We start from the raw sequence: 14,557 nt of genomic DNA on the forward strand, positions 1-14,557 counted from the left end.
GCCTAGATATTACATAGAGAACCGAGAAGGTTCTTTCTGGACTTTTCTAGTTCTCTTAATTTTCCACCTTACCTCTGTTTTGGCCCAACCCCACCCTCATACCACCTGGAATCCCAGCAGCCACTTATTCTTCGAGGACAAATGTGACCCAGCACACCACTTCATGGAGAGAGAACAAATCCAATGTAGTCAACTGCACAGGTTACAGACTCCCCAGGGGAGGGAAGGAGGGAAGGGGGAGGAAGACAGAAAGAGAAGGAGAGAGGGAGACAGGAAGGGGGGGGAGAGAGAAGGAGAGAGAGAGAGGGGGAGAGAGAGAGATCTGTCCCAGAGCCAAGCTAAGCTGCTTGGGTGAAGCAGAAGAATTTGAGAAGGAGGAGGAGAACATAAGAGTGAGTGAGAAACACGAATCTCTTTGCTTTCCTGAGATTGGGGGATGGGTATCTCTCAGTGGAATTACTCTGGGAACTGTAGCGAATTAGGTCCTCTAAGGCTAATGATGCAGGTGGGATACCGAAAATATGAAGCATCTGCTGAGGCTGACCACCAGAACGGATGCAGGGTTATCCCACAGAGGCTTGCTGTGCCAGGGGTTCCCTTTGGATTTGAGGAGGTCTGGAGATCCTACAGGGGGTTCAGGGCCCTGGGCAATAGCTTTTTATTACCTGGGATAGTACTTCCATGTTTTACTAGGTGTGTGATTACCAGCTGAGTTATCATCTTTGTTTTCACCTTGGAATACCTTCAGCTCTCTCAGAATCTAATCCAGACCGTTAGCCTGGTAGAGGTGGTCACTGGGTAGCAAGCAATGTGGACAAGGATGGAATTCCCAAGGCAGCCAGGGTGGGGGGCTCAAACTGAGAGACCAAGCCATGTCTGAGAGCTCAGGTCAGTGACCCCGGAAGAGCTGCCCCATCTCCAAGAAAGCAAAGGGATGTTCCCACCCCAGGCGGGCGGGGGCAGAGCAGCAACTCACAGCAGGCGGGTGGGGGGCAGCCCCTTGGGGTGAGTGTGGGGGAGAGAGGGTCATCCTCACGAGCACGGGCATCTCGTCGTCCGACATCGAGCTGGCTGGCTTGTCTCTGGTGGAGGGGGCGGCAACGATGCTGTTGGCGAAGCCCTGAGAGCCTGGCTTGGGCGGGAGAAGCTTGACAGGGACAGACACGGGCATGACCATAGGCGTGAGGCTTTCTGCCTCGGGAGGGAGCTGCGGTGGCGGCGGAGGCGGAGGTGGCAGTGGCGGCTGGGGCTGAGGCTGAGGCTGAGGCGGCAGGGCCTTCTCTCCTTCCTCCTACACAGACAATAAAGGCTTTGATCCTGGGCTGAGAGCAGCCTTCCCAAAGTGGGGACGCACTCTGCTCTTCCTGAAATGTTGCAGGACATCATGCGTGGGTGATAGAGAACCACGGCAGGGTGGTTTCCTTCCTGCAACCCTGAGCCCCTTGGCTTTAGTGAGGCCAGTTTGCAGTGGACAAGGCCATGCACTCTATTTTCTATGTTAAGTGAAGCTCCTCGACCATTATCACTTGTATAATTAAAACATATTAAAATTCTGTTGTCATTGCTTTTAAAGAAAAGGATGTGGACTGGGAATTAGGCACAAAACAAAACAGAACACATAAGCTCTTGTGTAGGGCCTCTTAATTCTATGGGCCTCAGTTTACTCATCTGTCCAATGGAAGACAAAGCTCTTTTATCTGGAATGGTCAGGAGATGGAGTGAGCCGGGATATCCAGGCTTTTGGCAAACAGAGAGTTAATCCCTTAGACTTAAATTTAGATCAACAATATCTAAAGAATTTGAGAAATTCTTTGAATTCTAATCTTACTCTAAAACCGCATGGATAGTTCACCACATGGATATCCTTCCTCCCTGGATAATCCTGAGGGTAATTAAAGACCTTCTTTTGCTAGAATCGAACACTGAGTAGAAAGTGCTGGCTGAAAGCCCGATGGTCACGTTAGCTTTCCTTGGCCATTGGCTACTACGCTGGAAGGCCCAAGAGACTGGTCTTAGGTGCTTTAAGCAACAGAAGTTAAAAATAATATTGCCTCTATGTGTTTTCTTTGCTGTCTTTTTCAGAAGTGGAGAGACTCGGATCCCTCAAGAATTTATTCTAGCCCCTCTGTTTTTGACCCTTGTTCACGAAACCAGTGGAGGCGGGGTCTGTTTGACCTGGCTGGCTCCTAGTGGCAAAGCTTTAAGGGAAGGACAGTGCCTTCCTGGGTGCCCACCTGGGGGTCCCATCACTCTCTGATGGCAGCAAAGCAAAGCAAGCAACACATGGCCTGGGAAGGGCTGGGCGCTGGCTCCTGCTAACCTGTTTGAGGCTGGGGGAGGCTCTCATTCCCCCATGGGACCGCATGTGGCCGTTCAGGGCAGGTAGGCTCTTGAATTCCTTCAGGCAGATGGAGCACGTCAATTTGTTCTTGGCATCAAACTGCTCCCCAAACACTCCTTTTGGTTGGCCACTGCTCAAGGGTAGGGCCAAATGAGAGGACACACATGTTGACAAAGAGGAAGGGTGACTTATCACAAGACCTCACACCCCACAGTGAACCCATTTCATTCATCCAGTGCTCCCATGGCCCCACTTGTATTATCCCCACACCCTTCAGAGAACTAAGCCCACTTTACAGGCAGAAAACTGAGGCTCAAGAGCGGGAAAAGGCTTACTCAAAATCATGCGAGAGTTTAATAAAATGTCCTTCATTCTAAGCCATCAAGTGCTAGTTTTTTTTCACCTCTGGCCTGTTATCTTTCTAGAGTCAGCTCAGGTGGCCTCTTCCAGAAGCATTCCCTTAGAGACATGTGTCTAAGTCCCCTGGCTTAGCCTCCAGACCACATGTCTTAGCATTTTGTCAGGTTCTGGCTAAGAATTTACCATGCTCATGATGGGGGAAAACAAGTCTGTACTATTTACTGTTGCATTCTCCAAGCTTAGCTCTATGCCTGGCACACAGTAGGTACCCAGTGAATATTGATTGACTGAACAGGGGAGAGAATGTGGCCTCAGGACTCAATTCCAGTATTGCCACTTACTTGATGTACAATTCCAAGCTCTCTGTGCCTGTTTTCTCATTGGTAAAGCCCTTGGAATAAAGCCAAGAATGATTGAGCGTTTACTACATGCTAGGCACATGGTAATCCTACCCACCGCTACTGGGTTGCTTTATTACACAAAATATAGAGTGCCTAGCACACAGTAAATGCTCAAACACAATAGCTGCTATTATTATTATAAACTTCTTCGGAAAACTGACTTTGAATTTGAAAATGAGTCTGGAGAGACAACCCAGGAAAATGTCCTACTCTCCCCAAATGCCAACATGCCTTCTTGCATCCATCCTACCTTGACTCCGGGGACCCTGGCTGGGCTCTGCCATCAGGTAGGTGCATCTAATTTAATCCATGCAGGACATGGGAAGGAAGAAGAAAGAGAAAAAAAGTGTATTTCTACCGGGAGAAGTCTTTGAGCTAAGGGAACCCCAGGGCCTGCACTTTCTAGAATACTTCCTCAAGCTCACAGCGACCAGCAGTTCATGTCCAGATGCTGGGTGCACCTGACACTTCTTTCCCTTGCTTCCTCCAGCCCCTCAACCTGGTAACACACCCACTACGGGAGTTGCCGCCAACCCCCAGCCCACCAGGACTCAATCCCCTGCCTCAATCCTCCCTTTTCTCCCTGTCCACCACCGTGTGCACAGACAGGCTTCATTTCCAAAAGACATAGAACAGAGAGCCGGACGACATAGCAGCATGCCCAGAGACCTCCTGCTCGTCATGTCAGCACTGGCCATGTCACCTTATTCTTATGTTCATAACGGCTCTCCATTACCACTGGGCCTGGGTTTCAAGCAAGACAGAGTCAAGGGGAGTTCATCTCCAGCCTCCATCAGAGCCCTCTCTCTATCTATCCTGGCCCCTTTCTCCCCTGAGCCTGTTGTCACATGACTGTAGCACCTGGAACATGCCAAGGCATCGACAGCGCCCAGCACATGGGAGGCTGTTTTGTGGTAAGTACCTTTGGGAAACAACCAAGGGTTAACAACCTTGGCCCATAGCCCTGCAGACACCATCAGATGGGGCATTTGCGCTCTAGGCCACCACAGCGGGCACCACTCCCCATTATCTCCTAACAAGCCACTTTGCTTACTCCCTCTACCTGCCCGGATCCTGAGGGCAGCTAAGTTTCTCATCTCTGAAGCTAGCCGGGATATCCCCTCTGGGAGATTCCCAGTGCTCATTAGCATATTAACGACTCTGAGAAGCCCCTCAGCATTGCAACCTGATTCACTGTAGGAGCCCCCCAGACGTATTGATCTGGAGAACCCATCCCCCTCAGCCATTCCTATTAAACATTCTATGGTCTTCCTGGTCTGAGCAATATACTAGGAGAAATGCTGTCATAATGTGGTCTCCTTCCCAAAGGGGCAACAATTTCACAGGAATTCCCCAAGGATTCAGAACTAAGGGGACCAGACAACCTTCCCTGTGTGGTCCCTGGGCCCAACTCAGGACTTGAGCGCTACATGCATCATTCAGGCCCTTAGATGGTACTCTGGCCCCCTCTGCAGCAAGCTTAAGCTCAGTGGGCAGAGGGCTGAGTCAAAATTGATTCTGTGTTCCCCGTGCCTGGCACAGACAGCGTCTGGCATGTGTGAGTTAACGTTTGCGGCGTGAACAGAGAACAAAAGCCTGGGAGGGGCTGGCAAAAGGGCTGGGTGCTGCCTAGACTCGGCTCTGGCCAGAGCAGTGGCACACTGAGGGACCCGGAGACGCTCCCGCTCTGAGAATACCTGGGACCACAGGGCACTGGGAGACAGCTGCTGGTGCTGAGGCCCCATGTTGTTGAGGTGGATCCCGCCGGGGGACAGCAGCGGCCGGTGGGGGAGGGCTCCGCCGAGCCGATTCAGGTCCGAGCTTGCCGGGTCTCCCATTCCTGCGTCGGGAGGCCCCAGGTCGCCGTGAGAGCTCAGCACGGACTGGGCCTGCCTGTCGCTCGGGTACGTCTTGGGCTGACTGTCCTCGCGCTGCTGGTGCTGGGGCAGGTGGCTCTGCTGGCAGACGTGGTGGCCATAGGGCTGCTGGGGCTCCTGGTAGTAGTACTGGGGCACGGAGCCCAGCTGGATCAGCTGGACGGCGTGCGCCTGCTCCGGGCCGTACTGGTGGGCGTCCCTGTGGTAAGAGGGGGGCTGCAGGTGCATCTGTGGCGGCTGTTGCTGCGGCTGTTCTTGCAAGTGCTGCATCACGGGCTGGGGCTGGTAATACTGAGGTATCTGCATCGGACCCTGCCGCTGCTGCAGCTGCAGCTGCTGTTGCTGCTGCTGCTGCTGCTGCGGCTGCTGTGGGCGGCTCTGCTGCTGCTGCTGCTGCTGCATTTCCTGCAGGGATAGAGGCTGCTGCCCAGCCTGCTGCGGCTGCGGCTGCGGCGGGTAATACTGCTGCTGCTGCATCTGCTGCATGTGCTGGGACAGCATCGGGGGGGCCTGCAGCGGCTGTCCTCCCTGCACCGGCATCTGGGCCAGTGGCTGCTGGTAGTCATAGTACAGGTGCCCCTGGCCGGCGTGCGGCCCCACCTGCAGGGCTGGTTTGGACAGGCCACCGGGGAAAGCAGGGTGAGCCTGCTGGGGCACCTGCTGGTAGCGAGCAGGAAGAGCCGGCGCCGGGGGCTCCATGGGCTTCTGGGACAACAACTGGCGGAGGGCACTGTCAGGGGCCCCGTCCATCACTGCCGACTGGGTGTGCAGCACCTGGGCCATATTGTTGACCTGAATTCGCAGGTTTTGGTTGGCGAACACCTGGGTGAAGGAGTCTAGCTTGTGCAGGACACCGCTGGTGAGTTTCTGGGTGCGGATCTCGCTGGCCTGGGAGTAGGTATACTGATAGCCATCGGTGGGCTCAGGCTGGGCCGGGGTCCCCCACATCATGTTTGAGTTGGTCAGGTTGCTGCGTAGCTGGACGTGGTTGCCAGGCCCAGTGTGACCTCCCCACCCTCCCTGCCTCGAGGTATCCACTTGGCCCAGGTTTTTGGAACCAACAGGCAAGCCTAGACCATCCCGAGTATCTTGAGGGAAATGGGGGGAGAGGGGCGACGCCTGAGGGGCCTCCAATCCAGCCCCTGTGACTGTATTCCCATAGTTGTGGTTCAGCCCACCATGGATGCCAAGCGGTGGCTGTTGGTAGAAAAGGTTCTCACCACCGTGGGCCACGTGATTGGTCTTGTAGAGTTGCTGATCCCCCATGGCGCCTGCCTTGGCTGGGAACGTCCAGCCACAAAACCATAAAAAAAGGTCAATGAAACAAAACCCAAAAGGACTGAAACCCTGAGAAGCTGAGAGAAGGTGTCCACACTATTCCACGGCTGACATGTCTGTGCACGTGGCTGCAGCCAGATGTTCCTGTGGGCCTGTACCACTCATGTGCAGGGAAGGGGGCTTGACATCGTCACGGGGGCTGAGGTATGGACCGAACACCACCGTGGGGCAGAGATGTCGTGCACACCTGTAAGACAAGGTACAAAAGCACAGGACCGGATTTACTCAGATGCTCCACACGAACAAGGACATCTACCCCAACCAATCAGAATTTAATACAAAACAGAAGACTTGATTCAAAATAGCCTGTTTCATACACTGCCCACCCTTTACACTGATTCTGCAGCTATGGGCCCTCGTGGGAGACAGAACTCTCTTACTTTCCAGCCTCTGTTCAATGGCTCATTAGTTCATTGATTTGTTAATTCATTGTTTTTTGCTCACTGATTAATTCCTCCATTCTTTGGAGGCTCGACACTATTCTAGGACCTGCAGGGGATGCGAAGAAGGTTAAGGCATTCATTTATCAACTTTTCTGCTCAAGACATACTTACTAGACACCTACTAAGCACAAGGCACAATGCCAGGGAATGACTGCAACATGGGCCAGCTCTTGAGGTGTTTATGGTGGAAGGAACGTTTAAGGAGGAAGGATGCACATAATAAAAAGGTAAAATAACAGATATGGGAACTCAGACTGGAGAGCTTATGCCGGATAAGAACAGAACTGGAGAAAGTGTCAAGGAGGAGTACGGCACATATTAGTTTGCCTGTCCAGTCAACAAGGTTCCCTGCTTTCTGAGATCCCTGCTCAGGGAAACATCTCCGCACAGGGTTGACTTGGCATGAAAAACCATACCGGGACAAGTCTCAGAACCATGAACTAGGCCATCTGGGGAAACAGGTTTCGTCTGGTTTGAATCAGATAGTTTTTTAAGGGGACTTCTAACTGGGGTCTGTAAACCCCCGGGAGTACATGAAGACTTTCCAAGCGCCACACACATGTACTCCAAGTTTTAAGAGAAACTTTTTCTTCCTCTGAATTCCCACACCCTCAAACTTCCATAGAAGCTATTTTCTAGAACTGAATAGGGATGAAGGTGCAAGTTGATGTTTTAAACTTGCACTCTCACAACTGCCCTCCTCCTCTACAAAGGAAAGACAGACCTTTTACCCACCTTGTCTCAAATCTTTTTTTTTTTTAAAGCTAAGCTCTTTAATTCATACATGCTCCAAGAAATCAATAAGAAAACGTCACTATCCCAATAGAAAACATGAAAACAATATGGAAAGATTTTTCAAATAAAAGAGAAAGAATTCCTAAACACATGGAAATTCAGCCAAACTTGTTCATAATAATCTAGGTATTAAAAGGTCTCTGAGTTACCAATCAGATTCACCTGACAGATTGAAAATACATTCAATAGTTTGATAACACACCTTTTTATCAGGGTATTAGGGAAACTGGCACTCACAATGTTGGTAAGAATATAAATTGACATAATCCTGCAGAGCACAATTCGCTAATAGCTATCAAAAGTCAAAAGTCAAATATTAACATTAAAATTCAAATGTATTCAACATCCTTCAATCAAGGAATTTCATTTTGGAGGATTTATTCAACAGGCGTGACCTCATCCCAAATCTGAACAGGGCTTATTATCTCCCCAGTAAAACCCCCCTGGCCACCATATGAAAGGACATCTAGAACACAAGCAACTCTAATAAATGAGTAGTGTATCTCCTTTGACGCTGGGTGGTTTCCAATTCTTTTTTTTTCCCCCTTAAGAAAGCCTAATAAAAGTAATTAAAGTCTAATTGTTAGTGATAGATCACTATGTGATTTTCGGTATAGAACTCAGAAGCAGATCAAGAACTGAGTGATCCTGTTTTAACAAAACTTCCATCCGTTCACGCGAATGAGGATATACAGTGCTTACATACATATGAATGAAAAACAGAAATGCAATCAGTGTTGGCACCTGTCTCATATCTCCTACCAAGCATGATATTCTTCCAAGGATTTAAAAACAAACTGAACAAATAACCCAAGGCCAGCAATATTCTATTTCTGGACATGGTGATAACTGTACGAGTGCGCTCACTCGGCTAATTCAAGCTGTAGGCTCTGGTCATATATAGGCGTGTCTGTTGTAAATCAATAAAAAGATTTATTTTAAAAAGTCATCCAGCATTACCATCCCACCAAGAGACGCATCTTCAATGTAATTTTAGGTTTTATGTTTATTAATTATTTATCCAAATTAGCAATACATTTATGTTATTTTGATTAACTGTCTCCTATCAATAATTGTTATCAATAACTCAAACAAGAAAATGTCAATACTTAGAGCTTTATGATTTCAGGAAATTAAAGAGGTTTTAATTTCATATAAAATTGTTATGGAGAAACATGATAGGGAAACAAACGAGAGAGTTTTAAGCATAAGATGGATTACATATATTCCATTAGGATAAAATTCCACAGGGCAAGTGAACAGAAATAAAATTTCAAGAAGAAAAAGGAACACTGACTATTAGTGAAGAGGATGTTCGTGCATTTTTAAAAGGGATGATGGGGGATATTGAATGTCTATGGTGCTTGGATTCCAGTGGATAAATTTAAAACAGTGATGTAATAGTTTTACTTAAAAATATCAATGTTGGTAATATACTGGAACTTGCATCTTCTGCAAATGTATGATAAAAAATGTAGAGGTAAACTTGAAAATATGTGAGTGGGTCATTATATTTACCATATCCTTTTATGGGGGATTTTAAGCCACAAAGTGTGGAGACCATTATAGTAGCCCCCTCCAACCTGGAGCTAGACTGAGTTGGTCTCTGTCCCTTTCTGCATGATAGAGAGGGACAAATTCAGAGCAAGGGATTTGGTTTGGTTTGGTAGAATGAAGGGTGGATGAAGGGAAGCACTGGGAGGAAACCATGGTGGCCAAGGAGAGCCGGAGCAGATCCTGAATATAACCAGGAATGGCTGCTGAAGGCTTCCCAGCAGTGGCACGAGGATGCTGGGCTGGATGGCCCTGAACTTCAGAAGCAGGCTGAGACCCGATCCCCTCACTGAAAAACACGGTCCGGTATCACCTGAGAGCTTGTTAGAAATTCAGAATCTCAGGCTTCAGCCCCCATCTACTGAAACATCATCTGCATTTTATCAAGACCCCCAAGTGACTCACGTGCATATTAAAATTTGCAAATTTTAGTAGGCTCTTGCTGCATCCAGGTGAGATCTAATGAAGACCTGACTTGGATGATGGTAAGCAGAACCAAGGGAGAAACGAGAGAAACAGCCCCTGTGCTGCCAGTGGGAAGTGAGTCTCCTTCAGGGGCTTATAACCCAGTCTGAAGAGACACCCCTCCTTTCCTCGCACAAGCTCTCCTCCTTGACATCCCTATTCACCACTATACCTTGCTGACTCCCAGTCATTACTCCCAGCCCGGAGGGTCTGCCTATCCCAGCTGCCTACCCCAAATTCTACTTCCATGTTCAAATGCAAAGGGCGACATCATGTTTCCCAGAATGGATGCTCCTCTAAACTCTTGCCCTCAACTCCTCCCTCTCTCTTAACCAGCCCCACAACCTATCCATTTACTTCCTCATGTTTTCTTAACTGCATCCATTTTCCCTGTTCCACTACTATCACCTTAATCCAACACACCTCATTTGTCTTCCAGACCATCCCAATAGCCTTCCAACTCATCTCCCTGCTTTTGGTCTTGTCTATGCTCCAGACAGCAGCAGCACAAGAACTTTTCAAATATAACTCCGATCCCATCATTGTTCAAAATTCTTTGATGTCATCATAGTGATCCTAGGTTAAAAATTAAAACCATGAACAAGGCCAATTCGGCACAGCCGTCTGTCCCAGTCTGGTGATGTATCTCTCTTTCCTTTGTTCTTTACCCCCTTCCCATCCCACCACCCCAAGCCATTCTGGTCTTCTCTCAGTTTCTTGAAGCTGCCACACTGTCACCCACCACAGGACCTTTGCACATGCTGGTGTGCCCCCACACCCCTAATTTGGGAAGTTGTTCCTCTTCCTATACTCTCTTCATCTAGTGATGTCCTGGGCATCCTTCATTCAGATGTCAGCTCAGGCTATATTTCTCAAGGAAATCTATCCTGATCCCAACCACAAGTCAACATCAGGGTCATTTCTTACATGTTCCTTTCTTTCAAACCTCTCTTCTTAGTCCATAATTGTACTTCCACCAGTACCACTATTTAATTAATGGATTTCTCTTTATGAGAGCAGGGGACATGTCCATTTTTGCCTATGATCCTATTCCCAAAACCTACCACAATGCCCAGCATATCGTAGGCCCTCCAGTAAGGATTTGTTGAAGGAGGAGTAATATTTGTTGAATTAATGAACTGATGAATGAATAAAAAAAATGAGAACAACGATCAAGTGTCCCGCTGAATTGGTATCAGCAGAAAAAGATGCTCAGTGTAGGGGGAATGAATGTTAATTTCTTATGGAGAACAGTCAGATTTACCTGGGTGTTGATGAACCAATAGGGTTTATACAGAGATGAGAGGACCAGGAAGGGTATTCTGGCTGAGGAAATAGTGTGTATAAAAGCATGGAGTCAGGTGCAGGTGTCCAAGTCAGGAACTCACTGATGATCAGACTGAACTTGTAAGGCAGGGATAAACTGTGGGGGCTTTAAAATGACCTCTAGCAGTGTTACCCTGCGGGCATTAGGCCTGGTGAAAACACTGCCCTGCCTAGCTTAAACCTCACCACCTAACTTTCCTCAAAAGGCTTTGCACCTCGTTACCTCCCACAGGAAGAATTACTTATCGGAACTCACCAGATTCTGACCATGACCTGATTTCATGTTCCTCCACCGTGCCCCTGTGGGTGGAATGGAAGCTAGATACTTTTACTTCTGTTGAAGTGTCCGCTTTGTGCTCTCAGCTACAGAAATCTATTCTTTATTCTCTAATATTTTCAGAACTGGAAATGCAGTTTATTTACAAGTACGGAACCCTACAAAGTCAGAAGTGGTTCCTGGGTCAGCAGCATAAGCATCACATGGGAACTTGCTATAAATGTTAACTTTTGGCCCACACCCAAACCCACTGAATCAGCAACTTGGTTGGGGGACAGCAGTCTGTGTTTTAACGAGCCCTCTGCTGGGTCTGATGCCCTCTCCAGTTGAAGACTGCAGTAAAGCTCATCTAATCTCCCCACATGACAGATTTAGACACTGAGGCCCAGAAAATAGTGCCCAGTTCACAGGGGCAGGCATTCAAGAGTCATACATTGAATGGAACAGGGGGGGAAAAATGACTTCCCTAGGAAGACATAACGAGGTAGTGGGAAAACCAGGTGCTATTTATTTTATGTTAATTAATTTTTAAAAAGATTTTATTTATTTATTTGACACTGAGAGAGCATGAGCAGAGGGAGCAGCAGGCAGAGGGAGAGGGAGAAAAAGGCCCCCTGTGGCCTTAGGAGCCGGATGCAGGGCTCGATCCTAGGGCCCCGGGATCATGACCTGAGGTGAAAGTGGACACTTAACCGACTGAGCCACCCACGTGCTCCTATTTTATGTTAAATTTATAGCTTTTTAAATTTTTATTTATTTATTTTCCCCAAGAACTTAAATTCTTTGTATTCTGTGCATACATTTATATATATACATATATATTTTAAATAGGAACTCTATTTATGTGGTTTAAAATTCAAAAGGCATAACAGTATACAAAAGAGTGAAAATTACCCCCAAATAAATAAGTGCTTAAAAAGAAAGTGAGGGGCACCTGGGTGGTTCAGTTGTTAAGTGTCTGCCTTCGGCTCAGGTCATGATCCCAGCGTCCTGGGATTGAGCCCCGTGTTGGGCTCTCTGCTCAGCAGGGAGCCTGCTTCTCTCTCTCCCACTCCCCCTGCTTGTGTTCCCTGTCCCACTGTGTATCTTTCTGTCAAATAAATAAATAAAATCTTTTTTTAAAAAAGAAAGAAAGTGAAAAGTTAGAGCAAAAAAAATTTTTTTAAAGGTATGCACGAAAAGTCTTCCTTTTGCCTCTATTCCCAGATACCCAGCAGCCCAACCCTCTTGGGATAATCAGATTCTTGTGTATTCTAGAACATTTGCCTTTTGCAAAGATGATAGCACGCCACAGTTCAGCATCTTGTCAAAAGGTATCTTAAATATACATTTACAACCTAGAAAACTGTTCTTCTTGGTGGATTAGTCAATCTCCCAGAATTGTTATAATACCATCGCAGGATTCAAGTCTTAATGATTTTTCTAATAAGGTAACTGCTTTCGTCATTATGTAAAACATTTCCTATTGGGTAATTGGCACCAGAAGCTTTTTCACTCGTGAACTAATTAACAGAACTACTACTTTCACATTCCTTGGATCAATTCCTTCCTTAGAGCAAGACTCAGGGATTCCAGAGTAGAATCAACAAATGAAGGCTTACTCAGAACCCGAGGTGCCCTCTCCGTTCCCCCCAATGCACGAGAGCCACACCACCTGCTCCCATGCCCATCTGTCCACTGGCTGTCCTGTCATTCCAAGGCAGGGACAGCATCCTACTCATCTTATGTCCCCAGAAGCTCAATCAACGCTCATTGAACCGATACGCTGAGGCAAGCCAATGAGACGGGGAGTACGTCAGCCCTGACATGGAGCCAGGGATGCAGTCTCTTATTCTCTGTTTCGGGCTGAGTGCCCTACAGCCCCAGCTGGGATACTGTAGATAGTAAGGCTCTGCACAGACTTTTCTGCACGGGACCTTTTCTGTAAGGGACCAGCTAGCAAATATTCTCAGGTTCGTGGGCCATACGATCTTGGGACACAACTTCCCAGCTGCAGCGTGAAAGCAGCCATAAAATGATATATGGCTGTGTTCCAATACAACTTTATTTATGGACACGGAAATGTGGATTTTACATATTTTCCTCATATCAAGACATATTACTGTTCTTCTGATCTTTTCTTCAACCATGAACAAATGTAAAAACCCTTCCTTAGCTCACAGGTGTGGACTGGGTTTGGCCCTGGCCAAAGTTTGCTGACCCCCATTCTGATGCATCAAAGTCCCTACCCGTCTCTCTGCGCCCCCACCCTCCCCGCCTGGAGCACCAGGAGACAGAGCACAATCTGCAAGGAGGATATCTGTCCAAAAGGACTGTCCTTTGAACCAGAAAGAGAGAGAGGGAGGAAGTTGACTTTGGCCAAGGACCCAGCGGGACTTGTTTGCTTACAATTCAGCCGGGGTAACACCCTGCTCCCGCCAGACCACCACTGCTGGTTGGAGGAAGAAAAACCAAAAAGATTTTCCTTTTTCCGACACTGGGTCATCATTCAGAGACTGTATACACAATCCCCCAAATGACTTGGCTTGGGTTTTGGGCAAGCCTTCCCCTCAGGTCTGTCAAAGGAGCTTCATTTGGGTTCTCCTGGGATTCTTCTCACTCCAACTCTCTCCCCAGCTCCCCAAAGGAGACAGAGGCCAAGGGCAGCTCTCCAAGGGGTGGGCCCATGGTTCATGGTCTCCTTTATAGCAATGTTGTTGTTCTAAATGTTTTCTGGTTAGTCTTCTAAGTAAAGTCGGTGGGTATTTTATGATTCTGTAACCCAATGACCGCAGACGAGTTTGGCCAATGCTGGCTATTAGCACCGTTCCCCCTCACAGAGCGACTGGTCTGCTCTTTTCCTTGATGGCCTGCTGCTCCCTGCCCTGGGTCTCTGATGACTCCCCACAGTGGGAGGATTTCCAAGACCTCACTTGGGCTTCAAGGGACACTTATTGCCACCTCTTTCAGACTCACCCTGTAGCATCAACTATCATTTTAAGCCCAGGAACCAGGAAGAAGCCTGACACATAGCCCAGGAACTTCCAAAATGGAGTTTGGATTGTGCTTCCGATGGACAGTCACCATCAGTAAACAGCGACTGGAGATATTTCATTTTCTGGTGGGCAGAGCTATTTCACTTTCTGGCCCACACTTTCACTGCGCATTCCTTTGGGCTAGCAGTAGTCCTCAACCAGGGAATCAACACTGTCTTCCCCCGGTGACTGCCACATGCCATTTCTTCTCTCCCTTCCCCCAGCTGGCCTGAAGGATGTGGATGCTAAGGATATAGGGAAATAAGGGATCACAGGAATCTAGGATGGCTTCCTGGAGGAGGCAGCCATGGTCTGAGTGTGCCTTGTTGATAATTTCTGTATATAGTTTTGGAAACCACCTTCCTC

At 48.0% G+C, this 14,557-nt stretch overlaps 1 protein-coding gene across 6 annotated transcripts in view; it reads right to left on the reverse strand.

The window, feature by feature from the left end:
- TRERF1 (transcriptional regulating factor 1) overlaps window positions 1–6,245 on the reverse strand; it is a gene marked incomplete at its 5' end in the record, with an annotated part of 38,748 nt that extends 32,503 nt beyond the window's left edge. For 2 of the 6 annotated variants that reach the window (XM_080805665.1, XM_080805663.1), the window contains 4 exons: window positions 1,037–1,291; window positions 2,321–2,471; window positions 3,353–3,399; window positions 4,800–6,245. In XM_080805665.1, coding sequence (XP_080661791.1) covers window positions 1,037–1,291; window positions 2,321–2,471; window positions 3,353–3,399; window positions 4,800–6,245 — 1,899 coding nt within the window. Of the gene's footprint in view, window positions 1–976; window positions 1,292–2,320; window positions 2,475–3,352; window positions 3,400–4,799 lie in introns of all 6 variants that reach the window. The other 4 variants (XM_080805662.1, XM_080805664.1, XM_080805661.1 and 1 more) reach the window with 4 other exon arrangements.
- Window positions 6,246–14,557: the final 8,312 nt, after the last annotated feature.

This window comes from Martes martes, assembly GCF_963455335.1.
Source record: "Martes martes genome assembly, chromosome: 6".
Lineage (NCBI taxonomy): Eukaryota > Metazoa > Chordata > Mammalia > Carnivora > Mustelidae > Martes > Martes martes.